At 41.6% G+C, this 26,561-nt stretch overlaps 3 protein-coding genes across 8 annotated transcripts in view; 1 reads left to right on the top strand and 2 right to left on the bottom strand.

The window, feature by feature from the left end:
- GPBP1L1 (GC-rich promoter binding protein 1 like 1) overlaps positions 1 to 13,722 on the bottom strand; it is a 34,206-nt gene extending 20,484 nt beyond the window's left edge. The window contains exon 1 of the mRNA XM_062581816.1: positions 13,636 to 13,722. The gene's annotated coding sequence lies outside the window, so the exon portion shown is untranslated. The remainder of the gene's footprint in view (positions 1 to 13,635) is intronic.
- A 696-nt stretch (positions 13,723 to 14,418) lies between these two features.
- TMEM69 (transmembrane protein 69) lies at positions 14,419 to 17,938 on the top strand. Of its 3 annotated transcripts, XM_062581083.1 has the most exons (4): positions 14,663 to 14,715; positions 14,809 to 14,865; positions 15,072 to 15,134; positions 15,755 to 17,938. In XM_062581083.1, the coding sequence occupies exons 3-4, from the start codon at positions 15,090 to 15,092 to the stop codon at positions 16,487 to 16,489; spliced, it is 780 nt and encodes a 259-aa protein (XP_062437067.1). In that variant the 5' UTR covers positions 14,663 to 14,715; positions 14,809 to 14,865; positions 15,072 to 15,089; the 3' UTR covers positions 16,490 to 17,938. The 3 variants fall into 3 exon arrangements, with proteins under 3 accessions (XP_062437065.1, XP_062437067.1, XP_062437066.1); XM_062581081.1 differs by lacking the exons at positions 14,663 to 14,715; positions 14,809 to 14,865 and adding an exon at positions 14,419 to 14,538; XM_062581082.1 differs by having other exon boundaries at positions 14,696 to 14,865.
- IPP (intracisternal A particle-promoted polypeptide) lies at positions 15,115 to 26,542 on the bottom strand. Of its 4 annotated transcripts, none has more exons than XR_009959066.1 (9): positions 26,231 to 26,542; positions 25,590 to 26,021; positions 25,123 to 25,278; positions 23,740 to 23,907; positions 22,870 to 23,007; positions 22,408 to 22,530; positions 21,503 to 21,723; positions 19,064 to 20,503; positions 15,115 to 15,163 (listed from the first exon to the last, which is right to left on the bottom strand). XR_009959066.1 is itself a non-coding variant. In XM_062581080.1 (8 exons), exons 1-8 carry the CDS (start codon positions 26,520 to 26,522, stop codon positions 20,279 to 20,281), a joined length of 1,755 nt encoding a protein of 584 aa, XP_062437064.1. In that variant the 5' UTR covers positions 26,523 to 26,542; the 3' UTR covers positions 16,502 to 20,278. The 4 variants fall into 4 exon arrangements, 1 of the variants encoding a protein (XP_062437064.1); XR_009959065.1 differs by lacking the exon at positions 15,115 to 15,163 and adding an exon at positions 16,502 to 18,538; XR_009959064.1 differs by lacking the exon at positions 15,115 to 15,163 and having other exon boundaries at positions 16,502 to 19,282; positions 20,081 to 20,503.
- Between the last annotated feature and the right edge of the window lie 19 nt (positions 26,543 to 26,561).

Raw genomic sequence — 26,561 nt, 5'->3', positions numbered from 1 at the left:
ATATAGGGATGTGCTGAAATGTAGCAGTAACTGCTGCAGATCAAACAACTTCCCTAGCATGCTGAACTCAGCACAGGAACAAGACTACTTTAGGTGTGACCTTCTGAGGCTAGGATCAAAAGTTTGAGAAGTAACTGGAAGAAAAGGGAAAATAGCAAAAAAAAAAAAAAAAAAAAAAAAAAAAAAAAAAAAAGTTAACATAAAGTTGCACAAATTCAAACAGGATTCATTACCCTCTGAATAAATATGCTTTCCAGAACAAATTGTATAGCAATTAAGCCATTTCAAACTATTGACAGAAGCGAGTCACACTGTTTAAGTGGATTTTAATGAACCTCAAGAATGATTCAGTGAGCTGAAAAATGGACCAAAGAGACAAAAATCATACAGAAACGTCCTCTAGATTTAAGGGTGTCTAAGTAGATGAATGCCACAGAATTGGAATTCTTAAGTAGGAGTTAGGTCTGGCTACACAACAAAAATAAAAACACCACAAAAATACAGTATCCATATTCCACAAAAAGGCTTTTTAATAGCCTTCATAAGTGGAAAAGGAAAGCATATCAAAAGGTAACAAAACACCTTTTAATATCACGACAAAAAAAACAAAAACCACCAAAAACCCCCCAAAAAAACAAAAAAAACCACCTCACTCCAAAACCAATTTAGAAAAGATCTTGCATAAGATTCAGGTCTCATAACCTGCTATTTTGATATCATTGGTAGGATCAATGATTTGGGTAGTTCAAAGTCTAACACGTACATACCCAGTCCAGTGCAATTCAGAGATGCATCATTTTAGACCGATGTCTTCCTAAGCCTTGCAAATCGCATGTTTGCACAATTAGCATAAATTAGGTGCTGCTAAACCCCCAAACTTTATACTTGTTAGAATAATGACTCGCACATCATTTCAAACCTTTTACCAAGTATTTTGATACTTTTGTAACCTTTATTCTGAAACAATTTCACTTGTAGGTCTCACAGTTACTGGGAGATCTGCAAACCTCTACATAGAGGCTACTGCAAATCTAAGTGATGCTTCAGTTAATCTCTACCCGCCCGTTTCTGTTCAAGTAGAGCACAAAAAACACACTTCATACAGGAAATTCAAAGTTGTCTTGAGCCCTTGAAAAAGTCAATAGCTTGCTCAGCTCCAGCAATAAGGCAGCTGTATGCCAATACATTATACACCAATACAGCAGGTACTCTCATATACAAATGAACTCACTTTGAATATAGGAAGCGGCACAAAAAGCTTGAGCTATGTGACACATTAAAATGCAATGCTTTCTTTTCGCTAAAGCAAAAAACTTACTTATTTACAACAATTCATCTAACAGCAATACTGAAGCCCTTCAGCCTGTACACTCCAATCCATATGCTAGATTTTACAGCCTGTTCTCTCACACTGAATCCTGTGACTCTCCTAAGCACTCTGAACCATGTTACACAATCAGCCTACCCAGAGACCACTTCCATACCCTACCATACTAACAACTCTGTCACAGAAGCATAGCAGGCAAGCTCAAAGTCAGTTAAATGTGACCTCAACCTATAACAAATTCTTAAGAAAGAGTCTAAGAACAAACCATGAATAGCAAGAGGGGTCGCAGTGTACTACCTCAGTTCCTCAGACTTTTAAAGCTAGAGGCTGCATTATAGTTTATGATCACTCAAAACTTGTATGTCAATCTGTTCATTTGTTTTTTGAACACATTTGTATACTTTTGGCTCCCAAATGAAATTAGGTGGTTTCAGAGTTTACTTGTGCTTTGTGTAAAAGCTAATTTTTGGTTATAAAACTGTCAGCCTCAGTTCATTTAGATGTTTTCTTGTGTTACCAAAGTGACTGACCACACTACTGATTTTTTCATGTTACTTATGATTTTATACATGATACGCATACCCATCTAGTTGTCTTTTGTCCAAGCTAACTTGGACTATTTAGTCTGACCAGTTACAGAAGCTTTCTGAACACTTCTAATGATCATTACTAGCCTTTACTGTATCTTTTAGATATAAGGTAACCAAAACTGCATAAAATGTTCAAGATCTGGGAGCACGACAGATTTAGAGTGGGAAAATGCTGGGATTTTTTAGTCTCTTCCAATTATCTAACATTCTGTTTCTCTTTCGATTACTACACAGAACTGAAACGACCTTTGCCAACTACTCAATAATGAATAAAGAAAGCAATTCCTCAAAGTACACATGTGATCTACTTTTCTTTGATCATGCACATGTGTGGGGCACACTCAGACATATCCTGAAGGCAAAGTTCCCAAATCTCCCCACAAAACATTCACAGTTCAGCCAAACTGGACTCTCTAACTGCTTCACTATGTAAAACAGCAAGGACAAAGATCAGCCCCAGACACTCCCAATTCCAGGAAAAAGGAGAACTAAGGTGCTTGTCAATGCAAATTTAATTCTCTCTCTTTCTCTCTTCCACCACCCTTTCCCCCCTTTAAAGGGATTCAAATTTGAATTACTTCTGGAAATACAAATCAGAAAACGAGCAGAAAATATCACATGAGGCACTCTGTAAAGGCATGCCTCCCTTCAAAATAGTTAAATCTGCATTAATGAGCTTTGGTGAAGAAGAAAAGACTGTCCTTTGTTCACCTTAGAAAAGTCTTTCACTGACCAAAACGCAAAAGCTTTTAACAAGTTCTGTGTTTAATAAAAGAAAAAGCTCTGTATTAACATTTGGGTCAGACTAGTTAAGTTCTTCAATCACTTAAATAATCAGTTTTTGCAAGTTGCATCAAAATATTTTTACTGTTATCTCCCTTTTCATAAGTTTGTTATAGAAGTATACTTCCTCTCCCATGATAAGTGTTTAAGCTTCATGTTTAAATATCCTTCATCATGACATTTAATGTGCAAGTAAAAGACACTATCTATCACCAAGTCAGATAAACCACTGAAAATCATCAAATGCTTTTTATATTACCAAATTTTACTGTGCACATCTAAATAAATAAAAAATATGAAAATGAAAGGAACATACAAACATTTTAAATTAAGAGGCACAGACTAAGATAAAGAAACATGTGTAGCTCAAGTGCCTGTTCAAAGTGTTCTCATGTTAGTTGAATATGGTTGTACAGTTGTTTTATTTTTTATTAACCATTTTTTCTACTAATATAGGCTTGACTAGAGTTCATTTCTGCATCATAGAGTGCTTCTAAAGCCTCAAGTCTCAAGCTGAGTTTCCTATATATATACAGCTGATACTAGAACCAGAGGTACACTCAAAATGCCAAGACCTACACTACACAGAAAGTAAGGCTACAGAGACAAGCTAAAGATTATCAAGGCATATGAGCTACTGAGACACGAAATTACTCACTGGAAATGGATCATGATCTTTCAAAAGAAGAAAATGCATAAATCAGTCAGGTCACCAGTACACTGTTACTGTTGGTTCCTATTCCATCTCCTCCCCAGGCCATGGAACCGCAAAAGCCCAATGGAAAGCAAGATCTGCCCCAATTTCCTTAATAGACAGAAAATTGCCTGCTAGGTACAGAATTACTTAATGGGAATACTCAGAATCAGTGCTCATCTTTGTTCATTTTACATATTTCAGTGCAAGTTTCTGAAGGAGACGTGTTTACTGCATGCTTCTACTGCCTCAAAGTTCCTTGCAAACCTCCTCAGGTCCCATCAGTCCTACTATCTACGTAGAATCCTGCTAATTACATCCCTTAATTCCCTTTCTCCTCTCCTGCATTAACAAATCAGAGTCTTGGAACTTCAAATGGTATAAAGTAAAAGTTTACTTTTACACTAGTTTCCATCTATCAATCCAGTTAATAGCAGCTACAAAAGGTCACAGAGACAACACCTGTCTATCCCTGACACAATTTTATTTCACCTCATTTCTGTATTTTTCTCTAAATAGAATGTTTAATTAAAAAGTAAAGTTTTTTTTTTCCCTAAATGACAATCCTTATAAACTCAACTGCAATTTCAGTAATAATCCTTAAAGCTCAGATGTTAGCTGGTTGCAAAAGCATTTAAAAAAATTAGCAAACCATTTAATGGATGCATACAGCAGAACAGAATTTACTTCCTCATTAGTTTTCTTTCTGTGCAGCTCTTTTAAAGTTACTTAAACAAATAGATATGCCTAAACATACACAACAGATCTTTCTATGTAGCTGCTCTTCAGAACAGAGTGTCATTTTAGCAGGTTTAAGTTAGTTTAGCATAAAGAATTAACACCATGTGTTTTACCAGAATATGATCTCTTTCTAACAATTTTTTATTTATCCAACACATTCACAGAAGTAATGAATTATAGTCTGGAGTCCAACCTTGGTGAAGTCAAATGTGCTACTGATTTCTCTAAGGATACTGAAAGGCTACATGTCAAATTTCATTCTCCTGTTCTGCAAAAAACAGAACATGCCTTTGTATGACTATTATTAGAAATATTCGATTGAGTAAGATAATAATATTTGGGCATACACATTCATAGCCCCTTTAAAATAATGTAATTATGAATCCAGCTTCAACCCTGTAGGTGTTATTAGACCTGACTATAAGATGAGACTGTAGCACCACTTGTTCAATAGTTGTCATAACAACTGCTGAGCTAAATCTTCAAGTTTAAATTACTTATTTGCAGATAATGGCATGTTCATTCACCTCAAGTATCCACAAAACAAACTTGCTTTCATTTTGCTTTCAGTTTCCATTAATACAGTTGCCTAGCCACACCTTCAATGTCTCCGCTACTGAAATACTACCTTTTGAGAGGACAAATGCAGATGTTCCAGAATGACAAACAACTAGTAGTACTCACAAGCTCAAGCTATTATGTGCCAAAATAACTACAATACACACCTGCCAGTGTTACTTATCTTTTTCTATAATATCACTCAACTAGGCACACCAAAATGTTACTTGAATATATAAAGGACAAGTCTATTAAATAGAAACACAATCTGAGCAAGATTTTTCACACTATCTGGCAGCTGAAAAGAAGTCTAAAAATGTAAAGCATCACCCATGCCATATTTTGTAGAACTATGGGACATCAAAATAATAAGTGATGAATTAAAGTGCTAATCATATACCAAAATGGAATCTTCCCACATATGGCTATTGAAAGCTCTTATGAACAAACAGCAGTTACTGAGAGATTAAAACCTTGTTTTTCAAGTTTAAAGGCAATTAATCTATTTTGCAGAATCATCAGAAATGTTTTGAGTTTAGAAACAACACTGATCTATATATTCCAAGACTAAAACCTGACAGAAGCTTGCCTATACACACTTTTTTCCAGAGTAAAAAACAGGGGAGTTTTGTGTGTATGTGCCATATTCCGTATCTGACCAATTCTGCAAACCAGATAGTCCCAATTCATTGCAATTTGTCAAGAAAGGTCCATATGGACACATCCATACCCTAAAAGTCTTCTCCGACTTTGACAATCCTCCCACTGGTATCTCATATGGTACTGGTTTACAAGCAGATCTGCCCATTTACCTACTTTCCTGCCATTTCTCTAAGGTCACACTGAATCCTACTGCCTTCAAAATTTCTGGAACACATGCATCTGTCCAGTCACATACCCGTGCAAGGCTTTTAATAGCCAGGTCTTGTGCATGTATGCAAACATGTTGAATGCAGCAAGGTCAAGGGAAAGAAGGTGGTTTCTTTCCTTCGTAACAATAATCAGAGACACAAGGACATACAACACTAACATAACTAGAGAGGTGTGACTTCTAGGATTGCAAGGAAGGAACAATACTAACGAAAATAAATAAGAAAACGCTGCCAACAAAAAGTTCCCCCTCCCCCCCCCCCCTTTTTTTTTTTTTTTTAATTAATGCTGTTAATGTCTGCCTCTTCTAGTCTTAGCTGATCCAAGTTTTCACAACCAACGCTATCACTACGCAACTACTGCGTCAGTAGCACCGGCTGCACTGAGCAGACAACCTCAAAGCTAGCCCAGCTTATCTTCAAAAGCAAGTTGTATTTTGTATTTGCATATTTTAGAAAGGAAAGTTCTGGAAGCCCGTCTATCAAGACAGTGGTCAGAATCTCAGCCAATAAGTGTGATACATCGCAACCGAAGCTTTCCTGGGGCTTTGAAGAGTTTAGTCCAAGTACTAAGATGGCACCATCCTGAATACTTAAAACTCAGAAGACCCTTAACTTCTAATAAGCAAAGAATGGAGACAGCACAGAGTTCCCAGATATTATGTTTTCCAACAATTATTCCAAGGTATTTTATACCCTACAGCCACTGGCAATACCATCATGCTTTACACCTCTTTCCTGTGCCATTTAATATTGCACGTCTTACACATCTTTAACAGTCTGTAGCACTGTTTATATCGGAGAATTGTCGTATTTATCTGAAATAATAGATCTTGCTCCTTGTTCCCCTCTACTGCAGGGAATGAGGCCCCAGGGATTACATATACCTGTGTTAAACAAGTGTATCAATTGACACTACTGATGGAAAATAAGAAAACATAGTTTAAACAGTATCAGGTTTTAAATATGAACAATACTCTGAACTTTTAACCACTTTTAGCATTTTATGAAATGAGGTACTTTAAAACCCAGAGAAGGTGTTCTGGCAGTTTTAATCAAGTCCAAAGGCCTTTTATGCCCCTGAAGAGAATGAAATCGAACATCTATTTTGCAGTGAGCTTTGATTTATAGACCTTTTGCCATGAACATTACAAGGCATGACAGCCTTCCTGGAACTGCCTTTAAAGGCAACACTGCTCTCCCCAAAACCTCATGACAACAGAGGAGGAGAAACAGCAGTGAACAGCATATCTATATTGCTTGCCCAAAGCCTTTATGAATAAAGTCTTCTCTCTCTCTTAATAGCATACACCAAGATAATATTCCTCAGCATAAAGAAAGAATTGCAAATATGTAATTACTGGCTTATCCCTGCTGCATAATACATACCTCCTGCCTACCTGTCTTGCAGAGATGCAAATAGATCCTAAGCAGAAGTAAAGAAAGAAGTTCTCCAGGGCCTCAAAAAAAAACAAACAAACAAACAAAAAACCCCTCCCTCTCTCCCCCTCTCCCCCATGGATAGGTGCTTCCCCAAGGAAACACCAACTAGCGACTGGATAGAGAACACAGTATTTTGCCAGTATTGCTATCACTACTATAGCACGTACATTTAAGTGTTTTCAGTATGGAGATGAGAAAAACGCTTTCCCTTGGAAAAGGGCATCAGATGTGACCAGACTATTTACCAAATGCCAAATCTTTCAGTTGATGCAAGATAGGTTTTAAATTAAGTACTGGGAACTAGAGATCTGTGTTCCAGAAGAAGGATAAGAAAAGATTAGAATGCATGTCTCTTGCAAAGAGGAGAAAGAACTGGGAATCAACATATTCAACATAATCAACAGAAGGACATTCAGAAATAAGACACCATTCTCCTAAACAATATTATAGTAATTCTTTCACTCAGCACCATTACCCCATCCCAATAAGACCAGTTGCTGCAGCTGACATATATCCTCTTTAGATGCTCAGTGTTTTGCTGGCGCTTTCTTTCTGACCTAGCCAGTGCAACTTTTAGATGCTGAGCAAAATAAAACATGCAATTCTGGGCCAGGTGTTATCTGGCTGGTTCAAACTTCATCTTTTATCTTCCAAAGACGCATTATGTTGTTATTCTGCAGGCGTACTGTGCAGGCCAGGAGTTAAACAATACCACTCTTCTATCCTAGTGTCCTGCAGTAAACTAAGTAGAAAAACATCTATGGGTGGATGGGGAAATCTAGTTCATCTCCATCTCCTGAGGCTCGAAAGACTTTAGTTCTATCCTCTCTCATTAGATGTCTTTGAAAATAAAGCAATCCTCAAAAAAACAAACAAAAAAAAAAAAACAGAAAAACCAACACAATCTGTGAAGTGACTTCAGCCTGCAGAGCTCTGCGGGTCCACAAACTATTCCTAAAATGTCCCAGAAAGTATCAGAAAAAACAAGTTTGTTATCAGTTGACTGGAATTAATTATACAAGTATTCATACTGCCACTGGAATATTTTTTGGAAGCTATAAATCAAAAAAAAAAAAAAAAAAAAAAAGAAAAGATCAGCATATCAGTGTTCTCCAGTATATCCCTGCAATCTGTTTTTATTATCTTTATACCTTGAAAGTCTGTCCCTGCACCTAATGCCTAACCCTGTTGCTGCAATTGCAGGCTATGACTACTTGTACTAGTCACAATGAATATTGGAAAATTGATTAATCTCTCTTTGCAGTTACAATTCAAGGCATCTTTTCTCCAGCCCAGTATTTCACTGTTTCCTTACTGAAAGACAATCCTGACAGTTTTTAAGGTGGGGAAGTGGGAAAATCCCACAGGCCATCCTGTATCCCAGCACTGCTGGGCAGCAGAAAGAAGGATGCACTAACATATTCTGGGACAAGACACAGTCAAGTTTGTTCAGGACAAAAAAAAATAATTTTATTGCCAAAGCAACAGGATTTTAAATCCAAAGTACTGATGATGATAAAAATTAATGTGACCCACCTACCAAGCATGACAGTTTGCAGACAGTGACAGTATGTCAGAGCTGGCTCCCAGTTATATTTACAGATAACTTTTTAAAGCTGTTTTATAGATCACCTGCTGATGCCTGATGAACTATAAGCTGAAAAAAAAACCCCACAGATAAGGTTATCTATTTCAATCTTCACTCAAGGGTCTTTTAGAGACCCGATTATTCTTAGCAGTTCAACTATATCTTTAAGTGTGATAGTTTCATACACTCAGCAAAATACTTTTAGCTGAAGACCTATCAATCCTGAGTAGAATGGAAAGATTACTTCGTTAGCTTATTTATGATGCTCTCTTTTATGTATTCCAATATGACAAGACTTTTTTCATGACAGCAACGCTGCTGACTCATGACAACTGAAGAACCACTACAACCCCTAGACACTCTCCCACAGAATTGCTGCTTAGCCAGCTGTTACTTCTGTGTAACATAGTATTCCTTAACATCATAATTTGAATCCACCTACACTAAAATGCACTGTATTGATTTCTTTAGTTTATCTAGATCCTGTCATCTGTGTTTAGTACAAATATTGTTCGTTTCAATGTAGAAAAGTGAAAATATCAAACATATGATCTAGTGATTCTGATGTGAACACCCCTCACTTATCCTTGTCATAAAAGGACAAGCTGAGGGGATTCAAATTCTGTCTTTTTCTAAAAAGACTTTTCAGTATTCTGGAACTATACTTGTTCCCATGCTAAGGTACATTCCATCAGGCTCATCCAATCTGAAGATATTTAAGACATCTTTAACCTGTTTCTTTAGTTTAACTTGAGTTTGAAGTAGAAAAAAAGATAGTTTTCTAGAACTAACAGTCCAGAACATAACACATTCAATATTTATGGAGAGGGGGAGGGAAGAGTTCCACCACCAAGTTTTTTAAGATTAAAATCAAAGGTCTTTTCAAACCACCTCTGGCTAATACTGATTAACCCCTCGACGATAGGTGACTATGGCAAAACATTCCTCTCTGCTGAAAGGCTGGAGACCTGTTGCAATCCTTACCATAAAAATTCATCAGTAACTTCCTTTATACTGATAATGTTTGTGCCTATATGCTCTATGGCAGACCAGGCCCTTTATTTACAAGATAACTGTTCAGAACAAATTGAGGATGACAAGGGTCCAAAGAGTGATGGTCACTGCCACACACTCTGTATGTTGCAACTATGCTATAAGGGTCACACAAATATCCAGGAAAGTAGCCTCTGCCACATTAAAACCTTGCAGCCACTGGCAGTAATTCTTGCTCATGCTGTTACCCTTCCCTGACACTTACTAGCTACTTCGACCTAGAATAGATCCTGAAAGTAAGGCTACTCTGAGGAAAATTCCTTTAAAATATTTATTTTCTCCTCTTCTGGAAAAAGAGGATTTTTGAAACCAAGGATGTGCATCTGGACAACAATACAAACACACAGCTTTGCCTATTAAGAGTCACAACCACCACATCATAACCTTAATAGCCTTTCCAAGCTGTAGCATAGCACTGAGAACACACCAAACTGGAAGAGACCACAAGATGACAGGAAAAAAAAGTTGACATTTCTGCTAGAATGACCTAAAATCCTAGGACTTCAGTAGCTTCTGGTGAACCCTCAATTCCAGAGGCAAAGTCATGTTCCCCAGATTTTTTTTCTTGATCATCACTTACTACAGAAAACATTGGTTACATTTGGACTCACTGGTTCAAAAGATTTTTGTTAAACCAGACACTGGGAATATGATGGGAACTATTTCAGTTTAGTTATTTTGTGAAACTGCATACACCAACACTCTGCAAAGTTTTTTTGCTATTTCATTACAGTAAAGTCTAAAAAACAGTGTTAATTATCCTCTTTGCAAGAGACTTTTGAAGTCCAACTAGAGAATGCAGAAACCGAAAAAGGGAAACATTTGATTTAATCAAGAAATTCCAGTTTAGAGTGATAAAGTCTGACCACTAATCTATATGATTAATATGCTCTCTATTGTCATGCTAATGCCTCAACTCAAATCTTAAATTTTTAGGTCTGCACAGTATCTGCACATATACATATAGGGCAATGGGAACTTAGCCACCATCAATCTTCATATATACTCCCCAAAATATATCTTTTGACCACAGAGTAACTCATTAAAGTCTGGTGCGTTTTCACAGGAACATTAACTTATAGAACATAAGCTAAACAACACCCCGGCATTTATGAAGTAGTGCAAGGAGAGCCATGCTTCTGCCAACTTCACTGCCTTTCATCAAACCTGACAAGTAAAGAGAACATGCACTTCAATTACTCTTACTGAAATGAAAGACATATATGCTTTAGCCAGTATCCTGGTCACTACAGAAGTGACGCTAGAACGTCTACTTACATTGTTGTAAGCTAAATGAAATCTAAACTGCTCTTGCCTCACTGAGAGCAATTAATTCCAAGCAGGTTAGCATAAAATTTAACAAACTAAGCAAACTTGGTGGACGTACACTGCCTCATCAATTGCAAAATTCAGTAACTATGAACTTTCCCCATATAAGTTAAAGGAACAACAACCACACATTTGCATAACTTTACAAAACCTGGGAAAAAAAGCTGCATCCATGCAAGGACAGCCAGAATTTTATTGAAGAGGTGTGCTCATGTTTTAGCTCTGCTTAACATTACTACACTTTTTCCAATCTGTTCATTCAGACAAATGAGTAAAGCACACTCTGAAGTACACCTCACAGACTAAACCAATTCAGCAATTACACAACTAACTCCAAACATCTTGCAACAATGAAGTTAAATAAAAAAAAAGCAATTTATAATTCTTCAGCCAATAAAGTTTTTGTTCGCTTAGTGAAGAAAACAACTCCATGTTCTGCCACTCAATGTTCCTGAAGAAATCTGCAGATCCAACCATAGTATTTTCCAATACTAAGAAAATTAGCATCCCATGGCTCCTGAGGTATTATAACATGTAATGAAAACGTTAGTTAAGATTACTTTTCTATCTGCCTCCATTTCTTAGCGTAAAAGAGGAGTTTCAAGATGCACTAAAAGCATATTCTAAGCAGTCGTATCTATGAGACAAGGTGAGAATATCCTGCAACAATGTTCTCAAAACAGTCTTTTTCATCATAATCCAGAAAGTGTGTGCTTTCATGTGGTTTATTATCTATCACATCTGCATTCTCCTCATCTCTCTTAATAATAAGACATCCACAGAAAAAAAACAATACTTTTTAAATGCCATCTGCTCCATGCATTTTTTTCAGTTTAAGTCCTAGTATGGTAACTGCAATGGAAACTTCTAAGTCATATAGGATTAAGACTAAAAACCGGATGAATCAAAAAAGCAGAGGTTGGGCTTTCATACAAACTACTGTTAAAAAAGAACCTGAAGTTTTTCTATTCAAATCACAAATTTTTAAAGAGTTCTTTTTGAGACACGACTCCCTAGAAAAATCTGAAAGAACGAGAGAGGAAACTTAAAACTGGTGATTTTATTTTCTCCTCCTCTTACTCTACACCTCTTTCTCTCCTGATTCAGATCTTGGAAGTACCAGTCTCCAAACAGATGAGCACACAGAACCTTTCACATATTCATTCATGAAGTAACTTTTGCACAAGCTTTTCTAATAACCAACTAACATTTAACAGAGGCAACGTCAGCTCTACGGTGAGCTCGCCTCTAAAGGCTTTAAGCTCTTAGCTGTTTTCTCATTTCTGTGCCTCCGTGCTTTTGTTATTTCCATACTTTCCTCAGTCACTGCCAACATTCCAGAATATTATTAATGTTATTAACACTTGGGTCACTCAGAGCATAGGGGTGAGGCAAGGAAGGATGACTTACCTGGTCATACTAATATAAAAGCATTTTTAAGCCAAACTCTTTAAAGCAAAAAATTCTATCATTGCCTCCAATGATTTAACAACTGCTCACCTAAAGCTGTTTAAAGACTTGTAACTTCCGCAAACACCTACTAACTACTCTAAAATTGTTCCAGACTGGCTCATTATTAAACTGAAATCAATTCAGTCTTAAATACTTTTTTGGAATGGTAGGTGCAAACACAGCTGTTCTGATTAAGTCTAACTACAGCTGTTTAAAGTCAAACCATGCAAGGCCTTAGGCCAACAAGGCATAAAATGCACCACACACATCAAAATAACTTTCAGGAGGGCAAACACCGAGAAAGCTACTTCACTCTCACACCAGGCAGCCTTATTTTGTGTCGCATTCAGCAGGGGAGCAGGTAACAAGCGACACCTGACAAGTTTCCCAGCACACGCTGGCTCTGGCCCCGCACACATCGGCCGAGAGAAGCTCGCAGCGGGCTGGGGAAACGCGGGCTCGGCTGCCCAGAGCACACGTGTCACTGCCACACACCGGTCTCGCCCTCCCGCTGGGGGGTGCCGGAAAAACCGGCCGTAAACCCTACGGCAAGGAGAGGAAACGGCCCGAGAGCGCCGAGGCGAGGCACGGCTCCCCCAGCTCGCAATCTAAACAGGAGGCGGCAGAGTCGCCTCCGCTCCAGGCGCTCCGCCTGCCCCGGGCCGGGCCGGGCCGCCGAGCAGGAAGCCCCGAGCCCGGCTCGGCCCCCGCGGGGACTTTACCCCGGCGCAGCGCGGCGCCCCGGCCTCTCTCCGCCCCGCCGCGGGGCCTTTTAATGACAGGAGGGCGTAAAACTCCCGGCGAGCGTCAAAACACCCCCCGGCCCAAGGAAGCGCCGAGGCCGTGTCAAGCGCTGGAAACTTTCCGGCCAAGCAGGAAACAATAAACGAGGCGCCCCAGCCCCCCCGGCCCAGCCCCACAGAGCCCCCCCGCTGCCCGCCCCCGGCGGCGGGGCTCCCCCGGGCCCGCCGCGGCTGACGGGGAGCGCGGCGGGGCCGCGGGTGGGGAGAGCCCCCGCGGCGGCCGCACCGCCCCCCGCCGCCGCCGCCGCCCCCGGCGGGGTCCCGGCCTGGCGGGAGGCCGCCGGCGGGCCGCTGCGAGGCCGCGGGGGGGGGGGGGCGGCGGGCCGGGGCCCGGCGCGGGGGCGGCAGACCGGGCGGGGAGGCGCGGCGGGGCGCCGGGAGGAGGGGGGTGGGCGCCGCACTCACCGGCCAGGCCCCTCTCGCTGCCTCCTGCGGCCCCAGAACCATAACAAAGCTCTGCCCAAAATGGCTGCCCGGCCCTGCCCGGCCGGGGGCCGGAGGGGGCGGGGCCTGCGCGCGCGGGGGGCGGGGCCAAGGAGGCGGAAGGGACACACCCACCTGGCTCGGGCAGCGACCACGCGGACCCCCTCCCTCCTCCCTCCCCCGGCTAGGGAGAGGGGCGCGCACTCGAGCCGGCGGGAGCGCGCGCCGGGACCCCGCCCCACCAGCCAGAACGGTAGCGCGCGCCGCCCTCGTCGCCTGTGGAGCGCCGCCGGAGACCACGAGCCCCAGAAGGCCGTGCGGCCCCTCCCGCGGCGCCCAGCGCCGGAGCGCCGCAGTGCAGGCTGGGATTTGTAGTCCGGCCCGAGCGCGCCACGCTTTTCCGCGTGAGCGACGCTCTCCCGCGGCGAAAACCCCGACAACTAAACCGGGGCAGCGGGCGCTCGCCGCCCTTCGCCGGGAGAAGGGTCACGCCAAGCCCAGGGCCTATCCTCGCCTCCGCCCAAGAGCCGATGAAGAGCCTCCCCGCCGAGAACGCCTTTCTCCAGCCGAGTCACTGCAGTGGCAAAGGGCACGGATACGAGCTTGGCCCCCTCCCTTGACGGAGAATCTGCTTTTTGACTCTGTCGTCCCCATTTTTTAAGCATTCCCGAGCCCGGGATCTCGGCGCCGAGCCCGCCTTCGGCGCGTGTCACGCACGCCTCCACGTAGCCCGGGCACGGCGGAACGAGATCGGCAGCGCCTGTTCCCGCCCGGGCTTTCCCCGCCGAGCGCCGGCGCCGCTCCCCGGAGCACCGGAAGCTGCGGCGGCGAGGAGGCTGCAGGGCTGCGCCGGGAGCGGAGGCAGAGCGGAGGCGGCCGGGCCGGGTAAGCACCCCCGGGCCGGCCTGGGGGAGCCGCCTCGGCCCCGCGGCCGTCGCGGCCGTGCCGGCCCCTCCGCCGGCCCTGGCGCGCGGGCCCCGCGCTTCCTCCGCTCGCCTCTCCCGTCCGCTCTCGTCCCCTCTCCAGGAAGCTCAGGTGCAATTTGGCGGAATTAGATTTCCTGTATGTAGTGAATTGAGCCCTCCATCCTTTATCAGCGTCATGCAGCCCTTTATACCATGTAGCGGAGCTGTAATGGAGCTGATCCCTAAGCAGGAAACAGTCGCCCCGTCTGCCCCGTCTTTCTCTAACTAGAAACCGTTCTTGTAACAGGTATTACAAGTTTATAACTGCAGCTCATAGAGCAATCGGAGGCAAAACATCTTGTAGTTAGTAAATACAGATAGAATACATAAAAGATTTATCTTTAAATACAGTCTTGCAACTGATAAACAAATCAAGACTATGACTTAACTTGGGACATAGCACAAGCTCAGCTAGTCATCGGTTTCAGACTGTCTCCTCAATTTTTGTTTTAGGGCCTGGATAAAGCAGGTATGTTTCATCTAGTGCAACGGTGCTTCTTCCAGATACCTTTCAAGGTAAGTTTCTGAAGCATTTTTTGCTCTTTCTTTAAAAATAGAATAATAAAAGATATAAGTGAAGCATTGAAAAAAGGTGACTTACACAGCTGACTAGATGTGCTTTTATCACAATAAACTTTCCTGAGGTAATTCCTAATTTTGCAGCACTATTTAGCTAAAACTAAGACATTTCTTTTATAAAAATCAGGTTTTAATGACCAAAGTACTTTCCTGTACTCCTGTTATCTTTGTTTTTGTATAGCTGTGAGTTGGGGTTGACAACTGTCCTATTTTTATAATTACTTCATATTCTTCTGTCAAAAGGATTGCTGAAAAGGACTGGTACATCTAATTTAACAAAGTCTGAAGAATGTGGTTGGCAAAATAGGTGGATTTATATATCTTTCAGAGCTCCTTATTCACTACAAAAAAAACTAGCTGCTCTTCATTAGGTCTCTTATAAGAGCCCTGTCAGTTAACTGGTTAAATCAAAAACATCCAAAAACTGAAGGGAAGGGCAACTGTGGAGGGTCTTGACCTGGAAAACAACTTGGTACAACATTTCCCATTTAATTTAAGTAACTGTAGGACAAAAAGCCTCGAGTGCAAGGTGTTCAGAACAAACTTTGTAATTGCAGCTCCAGAAGTTAACTGGTCCCAGACTGCTGCAGTATGGAAAGAATAAGACAACTTGCTCTTCTCCTCTCATCCTCCATCTGCACAGAGATGTTTGTCTTCTTTCAAGATCTCCAAGCCTCAACCAAGCATTAATACATGCAACCAAGCTGCAGGCATTTCACACCTCTATCCCTATCTTAAAGAAAAAAACCCCCAAAGAACCTGAGACCAAAGACTTGGACCCGATGCAGTACCGTATGAAGTCACTAAAGGATTCTCCAAAGCCAGCCCTTTACTTAAGCCTTGTAGGGCTAATTCCATTTGTTTCTGTGCCACTGGTAATGGCTGTCCAAGGGACCTACTACCCCGAGCTGGCATTTGCTCAGATGACATATGGTGCTGTAATAGTCTCTTTCCTAGGAGGAATCAGGTGGGGATTTGCTGTCCCAGAAAACAGTCCAGCCAAACCCGACTGGCTGAACCTAGCTAACAGTACAGTTCCTCCTTTATTTGCTTGGCAAGCCTTACTTTTTCAAAGCGTCACCCATAGTGCAATCCTGCTTATAATGGGTTTAGGGATAGCACTACATTATGACCTTGCCCTTCTTCCTACTTATCCTAGTTGGTTTAAAGCACTGAGAATAGTGGTAACAGTGTTGGCGGTATTATCACTACTAGCCACTTTAACACTGAAGACAATTGATTCAGAGAAACAGCTAAGTGACAGCACAAATAAATGGAAGAACACAAAATGAGAAAACCAGAGGAAAAAAGTATTTATTTGTTAAGCCCTTTGTATTAGGTTACAGGGAAAAATAATTTTAAAAAGTGTTTGTGCTTAGAAGTCAGAAGATAGCAATGTTCAAGATGTTTGTACCAGAAGCAAAGAGCTGCTTAGCAAGTTTAGCAGGAAAGGATTGTAAATACTGATCACTTTCAAGGTAGCCATGAATCTGGCCTTACCTGTAGAATAAAGTATCACTCTTCAACAAGATAAGATGTCGCTGCCATATGAATTTAAAATGGAGATTCATCTGTCAAAAGTATGAATTGCTTTATTGAATTATTGAAGTATTTGGCTTAACTATAGTATGTGATAATGTTCTGTATTGAGTAAAACAATCATGTAGCTATCAGGTAGCCTTTAGAAAAAGTTCTTAAGGAAGCTGAAAGCAAGGTGAAGCAACTCTTGCTGCAGGAGAAGACGTGTGACTCCAGTGTAGTTTATTATTTAGGAAAATGGAAGAGAAGTACATACAGATTCAGTTGCTATTTTATAAATGCAAAAAAACAAAACGAAACCAACAAAAAACAACACACACACACAACCCACGCCCAAACTTAGCCTCACTTCAGCTGAGAAGATGGTGAAAGTACTATGCAAGGAAGCACTAGTGAGGTAACAAAGGACAGTCAAGGCTTGTTTCCAGCAGCAAGGCAAGGGTTGTTTGAAGTGACAAGCAAAGGTCAGCATTTACCTTAGGTAGTTCCTCCAGTAATTGTGATGAAGTGTAGAAAGCTAGAAGAGAAAACTTACAAATTTGCATCTTCTGTAAGGTACCACCAAAGACAAAAAGATTGCATAGACTTGTTTAAATAAAAACAACAACTGATCCAGCTGTTTCCAGCTTTTGTTTAGACTTAGGGTTACCTAGCCAAGGAAGCTGCAAGCAGCAGAGCCCTAAAGAACCATCACATTCCTAAATGAAAGTACTATCAAATGATGCTTGGTATGATATGACACAAGGATTCAGTCTCTGGCACTAAAGGACCAGATAATGGGACCTGAAAGGAGTTTGTGCGTTCTCCCTCCTTAACACAGTAGTTGAATTTGAGCACCTGGGACAGACAGAAACAGACTTTGTGTCCAGCAAATCTGCCATTAGGGGGCCAGCTGCACTGGAAGAAGCGTAATGTCTTCACATTTATGTTGTGGCTTCTTCCCCTACATACTGTGAAAGGAAGAGCAAGTCACGTGCTTTTTTCCTCATCTGCCTTAAGAAACCTAAGTAGTTGCATGTGTAGATGTTCAGTGTAGGATTTTCATCTTTTGTTTAAGGACACTGTGAGATGCAAGAAGAAAGCTAAAACATTGCTACCAGACACACACTCAGCACCAATTTAGGGAATCCTCACAGTTCTTTCAAAGTACTATTTTCTGTATATGTGTTCATTAAAGAACAAAGTACCTACTGTAGCTTAAACTTGGTATCTGTTCATTCTGCAAAGAACAGGAGTTAAAAAAAAATGCTGTCTTAAAGATGAAGCCATCTTCCTCTTATGTGAGGAAACACATACATAAGCCTCACACTTTCAAACTGACAGCATCCTATCTCTCGGTGATGTAATTCTATACTCTCTAAATACAAAGAAAGCAAAACTGAGTTTGAGAATTAAAACAGTTTTTATTCTTCCTTACTCAGCCATGGCAATAGTTTGATTGGGCCCAGAGAAGAGCATTTCCTTTGGCCCTGGAGAAAAAGGAAGAGGTGTTGAGTATCAAAGACCACTGTCATGTTTCAGTAAAAATCAGCTGACTACTATAATCACAAGAACTAGAGAAGGTAGCTTCATACAACTACTGATTCCCTCCAGCTGCTCTAAAACAAGAAGTTTATGGGATGAGATTGGAAGTGAACTAGTAACTCCCAAACAAATACAATGTAGTTAAAGTAATGTTTCTCAGAGTTCAAGAGGGGTGGGTCATGAAGTGTGAAGAAGAAAGCTTAAGAAACATTACCTGTCCTTTGGGCCCAGAGAGGGCTACAACCACAGTCAGCAAGGCAGCCACACTTTCAAGAAGCCTGAGCATTTTTATAGTGAAAAAAGCAATACATAAGTATTTCACTGTGGAAGTGTGTAACTTCCAGTTTAAAAATAGTAAACATTTACATTTATAAACAATCTTTCCCAGTGTCCTACTGGGAAACTGAATTCCCAGTAAAACAAGAGCTATTAGATTTAAGAGCGGCAGTGATAGAGCTTACTACAATAGGAAAGCACCCTACAACAGCATTTCACCATTAGTAAGAATATACATTTCATTATGAAAAGCTGTTTAAATAACTAGCTTCAACTTTTGTTGGGGGGGGAGTATGGGCAGAGGGAAGAGGATGGAATGGGGGAAACAGGCATAAGTAGTTCATCTTGAAGTAAAAGCACATACAAGATTAGAGAGATCAGAGAAATGAACACTCCATCATACAGTATGTTTTAGCACAGCAGTCTCCCAACCCTATGCTGGAATGCAAAACCTAGATTCTTAAGGTACCACTAACCTTGGAGGCTTTTATTCATGAATTTGTTAATATTACGTAGGGGATGTTTACCTAAATGGTGTGAATGCTCCTTTGTCTACATAGTGCAGGCTTCCTGTTTTGTGACATTCCAGTTGTGGTTTTGTGTTCTAGAATACCACTGTCTGTCAAAGTTCAGGAAGCCTTATTTCAGACTCTATTCGAATCCTTCACCTCTCATCCACAGCTCTGCAGACAATGCAATCCTATTGTGCAAAAGGCAGCCTCCAGGACAATGTTAATTAGATGAATCTAGGAATAGTTATAAATTGCTAGAAATATTGTTCTACAAAGCATCAAAACTAAACACAAAATCCTTCAGACAAAACACACTAACAGCATTATTAATGCAGAATACAACTTATTTTACCACAAAAAGCTACATCCACTTAAACCTGAAAAAGGCAGGATATAAGATGTAGCAAATGAACACATGTACCTTATAGAACAGCTTCTGTTCCAATGCCCAGTTTCAGTCTGTGTCACACAGGGTAAAAACATATTCAGGTAAGGGAGGAATACAGGCAAGAGGCTTTTCCTAAATTTTTGCATTGAGAACAGTCCTAAACAAAAACCAGCTAATGGATAACTAATGGATTTCCATTTAAAATTGGTAAGAGCTTAATGAACAGGAGCACTACTGTCATCATTGATAAATGAAAAGCCTGTGCTGAAATGGAATGACAATATGACAACTGTGAGAATAACCTTTCAGAACATGACATTCTCAGCCACTTATCATTAAAGTTTAGTGGGGCAGCAGGAAAGCAGTTATCCAATTCATATTTAGTGCCTTTGCCCAGCAACACAGGAGAGGCTCAAATACATTAGGGCCAGTACCAAGCCTTCTCCACCTTTCACTCTTTCTACATTGTTTTCTATGAGAAAAAGACAACTAATGCTAACCAAGGAGCTAGTCAGCTCTTATCTAAATTTCTATGTGCTGGAATGATTTCTTCAGATCAGGTATCTTCACAGCTAACTTGCCATTTGTTTCAGTGAGTTTAATCCAGTCATAAGAGGTAATCCTACTCTTTGCAGAGCACTTACTGAAACAGACTTTGCACAAGCCAATTTACTTTCGGGGCCAAGAGTTTTAAGATTTCCTTTTGCTTAGGAGGAGCCTTCTAATCTACTCCTCCATGGCCTCTGCTGAAGCTCCTGCTGATGGAGGAGGTTTCTGGCCAATGAAACCGGAAATCCAAGGAGGTAGAAGCTCACTCTTTCCTTAGGGAGTTTCCTTCTTTTTTACAGCACAGCTACACCTCCTTCACAGCGGCTGGTGATCATGTTGGCAATTTCAGTCCAACTGTCCATATGAGGGTTATACACTTCTACAGAGTCAGAGGTTACTGGAGCAGCAAAATCATGACTGGGAGCACGGCCTCCCGAGGCATAAAGAAATCCATTCACAGCCACAACACAGACACCAGCTCTTGGTATCTTCATTGATGCAACTTCAACCCACTTTTCCTAATGAGAAGGTGGAAGAGTCAGCAAACAGTTTTAAGGTGAGGCCCCAATTCTCATAAGAATAACTTTTTAAGCTTAAGTACTGAAACATGTACAAAGATTGCTCAGAAAGCACTTCACAGGCTCAAATACAGTTACACTAATACTGTACGTATATGGTATTGAGAGAATTATCAGGATTCGAATGACAGCACACACTCTTGAACACTTTCACAAATAGTCCAAATCATACTCACCTGACTAAGGAACAGATCACACACTATTTATACATAAACCCATCCTTTCTTCAGTCACTGCAAGATGCAGTCTGCCTCCAAAACACAGGATGGCATATAATTTGATGGGAAATAAAGAGAATTATGTTCAATTCCAAATGCAAAATAGAATGGAATACATGTGCCACCACTGTTTAACACTACTGTTCCAAAGAGCGTTGTGCATGAGCTGTAGCAGCCAGGACAAGTTTCACATTGTTTTGAAAAATGATTCAAAGTGATTTTTCCAGTCGTGCTAGACCCTCAGTTTTTGCAGCAAAGGGCAGTTCTTACTCTTTTGGGGTGTTTTTTTTCCCCCTCTCTAGTCAGAGTATTGACTATTCTGTTGCAGAAAAGGAATCTATTCCCCCCATATTAACTTTGAATATTTAGCAGACTACAGTATATCTGTGCATCATCAGTATTGGTTAGCTTTCAATTACTCAAAAGAATGCACAGTCTTTATAAACACTCCACTCAGTAAGACTAGCAAAATTCTACAGACTGGTTAGGACATAGACAGACCCTAAGGTCACTGAAGCTTGGTTTTTACTCCGATTACCAGCTAATAGTGAAGAAGAAATTGATTTTTTTTTTAAATTGCTTCTAGCAAACTGAATTTTCCCAATTGTGCAACATCTAAGTTTTTTTTTCCTTTTTAAAGCAGCAAAGCATACTATCCCTATAGCACCTTACACAATGCTGATGCAACTGACATTTCTGCAAGAAATGGACTCTATCATACCTCTTCAAAGGAGTATCTTTCTACAGTGGCAAGTGCATCTTGCGATTCATTCCAGCCTCCCACAGCATAAATACAATCGTTGAGAGCTGCTACGCCAAGATATGCTCTTCGGGTTCCCATTGGAGGAAGCTCAGACCACCGTTTAGATATTGGATCATAGACTTCAACAGAACGTAATTCTACTCCTTCATTGCTGATACCTCCAACAACATAAATCAAACCTGCAGAGATAGGGTTTTCCCTATATTAGATTTCATAACAGACAGATCTGAAAGAAGAAAAATGTTTGTAACAATACCCATTTCAGCCTGGCATTAAGATGGTTTAAGAATTCCAAATAAAATCATCCGTTTGTCCAGAAATAACATACATAAAATTTTCAAATAAGTAACTAAGAAGCTCAAATACTAGAAGTTCTGATGAAAGCCATCATTAATTTAACTAAATGCAGCTTAAAGAATTCAGAAGCCTGCAACTGCTGGACAGGCCTGAGCAAATGCTTAAGAAATACACTTATATATCAAATCTTTAACATGTTTGTTTTGAGATGACCTGTGGCAACTCTTCAAATACCTACAGACACATATGCAATGGTACAAGAAATAAAAGCACAGAGAGGAAGGATAGTCTACGGCTGATGTGTTAGTTAGGTTTCTATGTGGTCATCAGTATAGTTATCTCTTTCAAGGGGTAAAAAGCAGGAGATATATCTACAGAACTGAAAGGCCATTAAAAAAAAAAAGTATCAGAAAAATAAGTGAGCACAAGAGCAATACATCAGCTTGTGCAACTGACAGCCCAGTACAAGACAAAGGTAAGAATTCACAATTAAAATACAGAGTTTCAACATCCAGCAAAACCCGACACTCAGACTTCTTTCTGGATCCATGTTTACTAATACACACCTTGCATTTCACAACACCCAAAGCAGTACCGAGGCACAGCCATGCTTCCCACCACATCCCAACTATTCTCTTCAGGATCAAATCTTTCAATTGTGTTGCCAATCTCCGCACCAACCCAGCCTCCTGCAAATAACAGCAAACATAAAAAAATTTGTACAAAGTTGTGTGTTAACTGAATTTTAGATGTACTGAACACTGTTCCAGGACACATTAATTCTGAAACCAGGTGTGGTACAACAGCATGCAATCTACAAAGGAAATAAATTATAACTGAACAATAATCAATCCACAAAGATTTGTTATACTATTGTTCATTTGAACAACTGTTTTCAAAACGTAGATTTGCAACACAAAGCTATAATATTTAAAAATCAGTCAGTTTACAAGCTCTATTAACTGACAACTTTAAAATTAGCTTCACACTGCGGGGGTGGGGGAGGGGGGGAGGAGGGAGGGAGTTACCCAAAGCATAGATAGCTCCGTAACAAGTGCACACTCCCAGTCCACAACGGGGATGGTTCATGGAAGCCACAGCAGTCCACTGCTTTGTAACTGGATCGTAACATTCAGTACAGTCAAAAATCATTGAGTCCTTTTCACCTGGATAATAAGAGCAAAACAAATGGATAATAAGAGCAAAACAAAGACAGGGGAATGACAGTGTTTTGCACTGCAGATATATAACCATCCTTCAGTTTCTTCCAGAACTGACATCTCAATACAAGATCTTTCTTTTAGCTAGCCAACAGGAACCAGCTACAAGAAGAATAATGTTGAAGTCTCCACCATGATTTCTCCAGTATCCACATGACAAACAAAGCCATATACTGATTCCCTATATGTCAAATTAGTCCTTCAAAAAGGGGCCCTTTCCCCCCAAAACAAACTTAGCTTGAATTAAAGCATGTAACACTGATTCCCTACATAGTCAGTAAATCAGTAAAGGACACCACTAAAATTCTCCCGGCTACTGAACCACAGTTAACTCACACATGAGCAAAGGAACCTCTGTATCATCAACTCTTGCCTTAAAGCTAACAGAATAACAATAGCAACAAAAAATCCCCACCATGCACTGCCACTACAGTTAAAGGAGCAGAAATCTACTGTACCACTATAGGATAAATATTCCTAAAACATGTGGAAACTATTCAACATTCTGAAATCAAGTCACAGTCCAGATGACAATGCCTCTGATACAAGCCAATTCTTCAGGGAATTTCTAGGGTCAGTCTTTGCTTTTAAGAAGCACACAAATGCTTTACATGGCAGGACAGGGCTCTGCTTGGCATTGTGAACACTCCCAAGCAAAGTGTGTGTTTCAGCTGTTACCTCCAATAGCATACACCATTCCTCCCACAACTGCCACACCCAGCCCGCTCCGGGCCTGGTGGAGAGAAGACACCGTGGTCCAATAGTGGCTGAAGGTGTCAAACCGCTCTACACAGCTGAGGGCTCTGCTGTCACTCCAGCGTCCTCCTTGCAGTCGGGTATATCCGCCTGTAAAGCAAGTAGAAAGGTCATAACAGAGTAAAAGCTTCCCACTCATTTTCTTGCTCCTATATCTGAACATCACCCCCCCAAAAAAAAAAAAAAAAAAAAAAAAACCCACACACTACAATAACTGGCATTAACTCCTTATAGTAGGAATCAAACTTTTCCAAGTAGCACTGCTTCTCTGGCAGACCTGGAAGAACACTCATCTTGCAGGTTGCTCAACTGAACACCTCACTGCCACAGTACAAATATTACTGATAATATATTACTGATTTTCTTAATAAAATGCAGAGATCAACCAACAGCCTGTGCTATCTAAAGTGGGTGTTACTGCCCACATGGTGAAACAGTATTCTTCTTCTCCAATGCAAAGCTACAGCTGTACTGAGAAGTTGCAAAAAATTCAAGTTCTCATTACATGAGCCAGAATTTCCTAGTCAAAGAATATTTCAATACATATCTTCTATAAACACTGTCACATGTTTGGCAACAAAGTTTAACAGTTGGAAAAAAAAATCTGCTCAGATTATTGAAGGCTAAAACATGCTAACTGTAAAAACTGAAGAAAAGACTTCCTTTCTAACAGCACAGTATAAACCTGAGCAGAACAGGTAGCTTTATAATCAGTGCAGAGTATTGCCCTTCTGTGACAGAGGGAGCCTAGTCCATGTTCTGTTGCGATTTTTCTAGTGGATCTTGACAAATCTATTTCTCTCTGGCTCAGCTTCATTTGAAAGATGCAAGCAGCAGCATCCCATTCTCCTCAGTGACTCTTTGAAATAGGAACTAATTCTATAGTTTCTTAAAGATCCCTCAGTAAAATACTGAGGGGGGAAAGGAAGCAATCAAACCTCTGATCTTAAGAGAGAGAGAAATATAACCTTTAGAAGAACAAAGAGTGCAGCAAATTTGCATACATCATTCTAGTAGTGAACTATGGGCAAATCTTCAGCTGATTCACAACTTTTATCCACGGCAAATAATTTCTGAAAGGCAAATCTAGGCTTTGAATACTATGTTATGATGATATTAAGTATGAATTCTCCCCTCTTCTGCAATACTAAGCAGAAAGCAACTAACACAGTAACTCTGCCAGATGAAGCATTTTGATATTTTGGTAACTTCTAATCACACAAAGAGAGCCCAGTATCTCTTTCAGTATTCTAATATGAGCTACTACTACATTGTTTTACAAAGTTTGAACAACTGCATTCTAACCTACTGCATAAAGGTACTTCCTGGCTTTCCTCCGGGGACGAGCTTTAGAAGCTTGCAGAAAACTGCTGACCTTGTTCTCTTTGGGAGATTTACAGACTTCACAGTATTCTTTCAACAGAGTTTGCAGGGCCACCCGAAGGCTGAAATCTGGAACACCTTGAAATGTAGAAGATCATAAAAGGCAAAATGAGAAAACAGACAACAATGACTAAGTCACCTATGAAAAAGCTGCTAGCTTCTCCTAAAGCAGCAGACAAATTAAGGTTGCATACCTTTATAACCTTTTCAAAAGTTTAATTTTAAAACATGCCTGTGCTCACTTGTTACAAAACGCAACTTGATGTAATGTAATTCTTTCCACTCATTGTACTATTAATCTAAGAAAAAATAAATCAAATCCCAGTAACCTTGAATAACATACAGTTTATGCAAATATCTGATAGTCTTACATTCCTTCCTTCACTTACCTTCTATATATTTTAAGAGTCTCTGTGCTGGTAACAGAGGGAATCGAACAGGCTCCAGTACTTCTACTACATGTTTCTTTCTTTTTCCCAGATCCTTCAGAATCCATTGCATTGCAGCTATAAAAACCTGGTACTCATCCTCTATGCTCAGATCCTCACTCCGCAGGATCTTAATCAGCTGCTCTTTTGTTAGTGCCAGGAATTCCTCCCCGTTCTGTACTTCCAGGAAGTGAGCGTGGATGTAGCTCTCAGTGAACTCCAAAAGGTCATGGCAGGCAATTTGCTCGGAGAACTGGAAGAGGCCGATGCAGTTCGAGGGGTCGATCTGTCCCTTCAGGAACTCGCAGCAGAGCTCCACGACCTCGGTGAGCTGCAGCATGTCTGCGGCGACTATCAGCTCCTGAACGTTGTGCTCCCCGATGCTCACCACTCCTGCGGGCACGCACACGACAACGGGGCCCCGGTGTCGGCTGCGGAGGACGCGGCACCCCTCCGCCCGTGTACACGACGCGGTGCTGCCCGGCGGGCGGGCACGGCCGTTGGGCGACCGTTACCCAGGCGCGGCCGTTGGGCAACCGCCGCCTCGGCGGCCCCCGGCGCCCCCCGCCAGCGCGCGCCGCCGCGCGGGGCCCCGCCGTTACCTGTGTAGATGAAGTCGAGGAGCGTGTGGAAGATGCCCGCCTCGACGCCCGCGATCCGCACCACGTCGCGGCCGGCCTCCTTCATGCCCCCCGCGAAGAGCGCCGCGAAGTAGGGGCTGCTGGCCGCCAGCACCAGGCGGTGCACGGCGAACGCCTCGGGGCCCACCTCCAGCCGCACGTCGCAGAAGCTCTGCCCGCCCCGCAGCCGGTTGATCTGGGCCAGGAGGAGGCGGGCGTGCCTGTCCGAGGAGAAGGGGCTCCCAGCGCCCCGCGCCGCAGCGGCGCACGCCATTCTGCTCCCGCCGCGGCGGCGCCGCTCCCGCCCCCACGC

The sequence above is a fragment of the Rhea pennata genome, chromosome 8 (assembly GCF_028389875.1).
Source record: "Rhea pennata isolate bPtePen1 chromosome 8, bPtePen1.pri, whole genome shotgun sequence".
Classification (NCBI taxonomy): Eukaryota; Metazoa; Chordata; class Aves; order Rheiformes; family Rheidae; genus Rhea; species Rhea pennata.
Note: the sequence above shows the minus strand (reverse complement) of the source record. Positions and strands in the feature narration are given on the sequence as shown.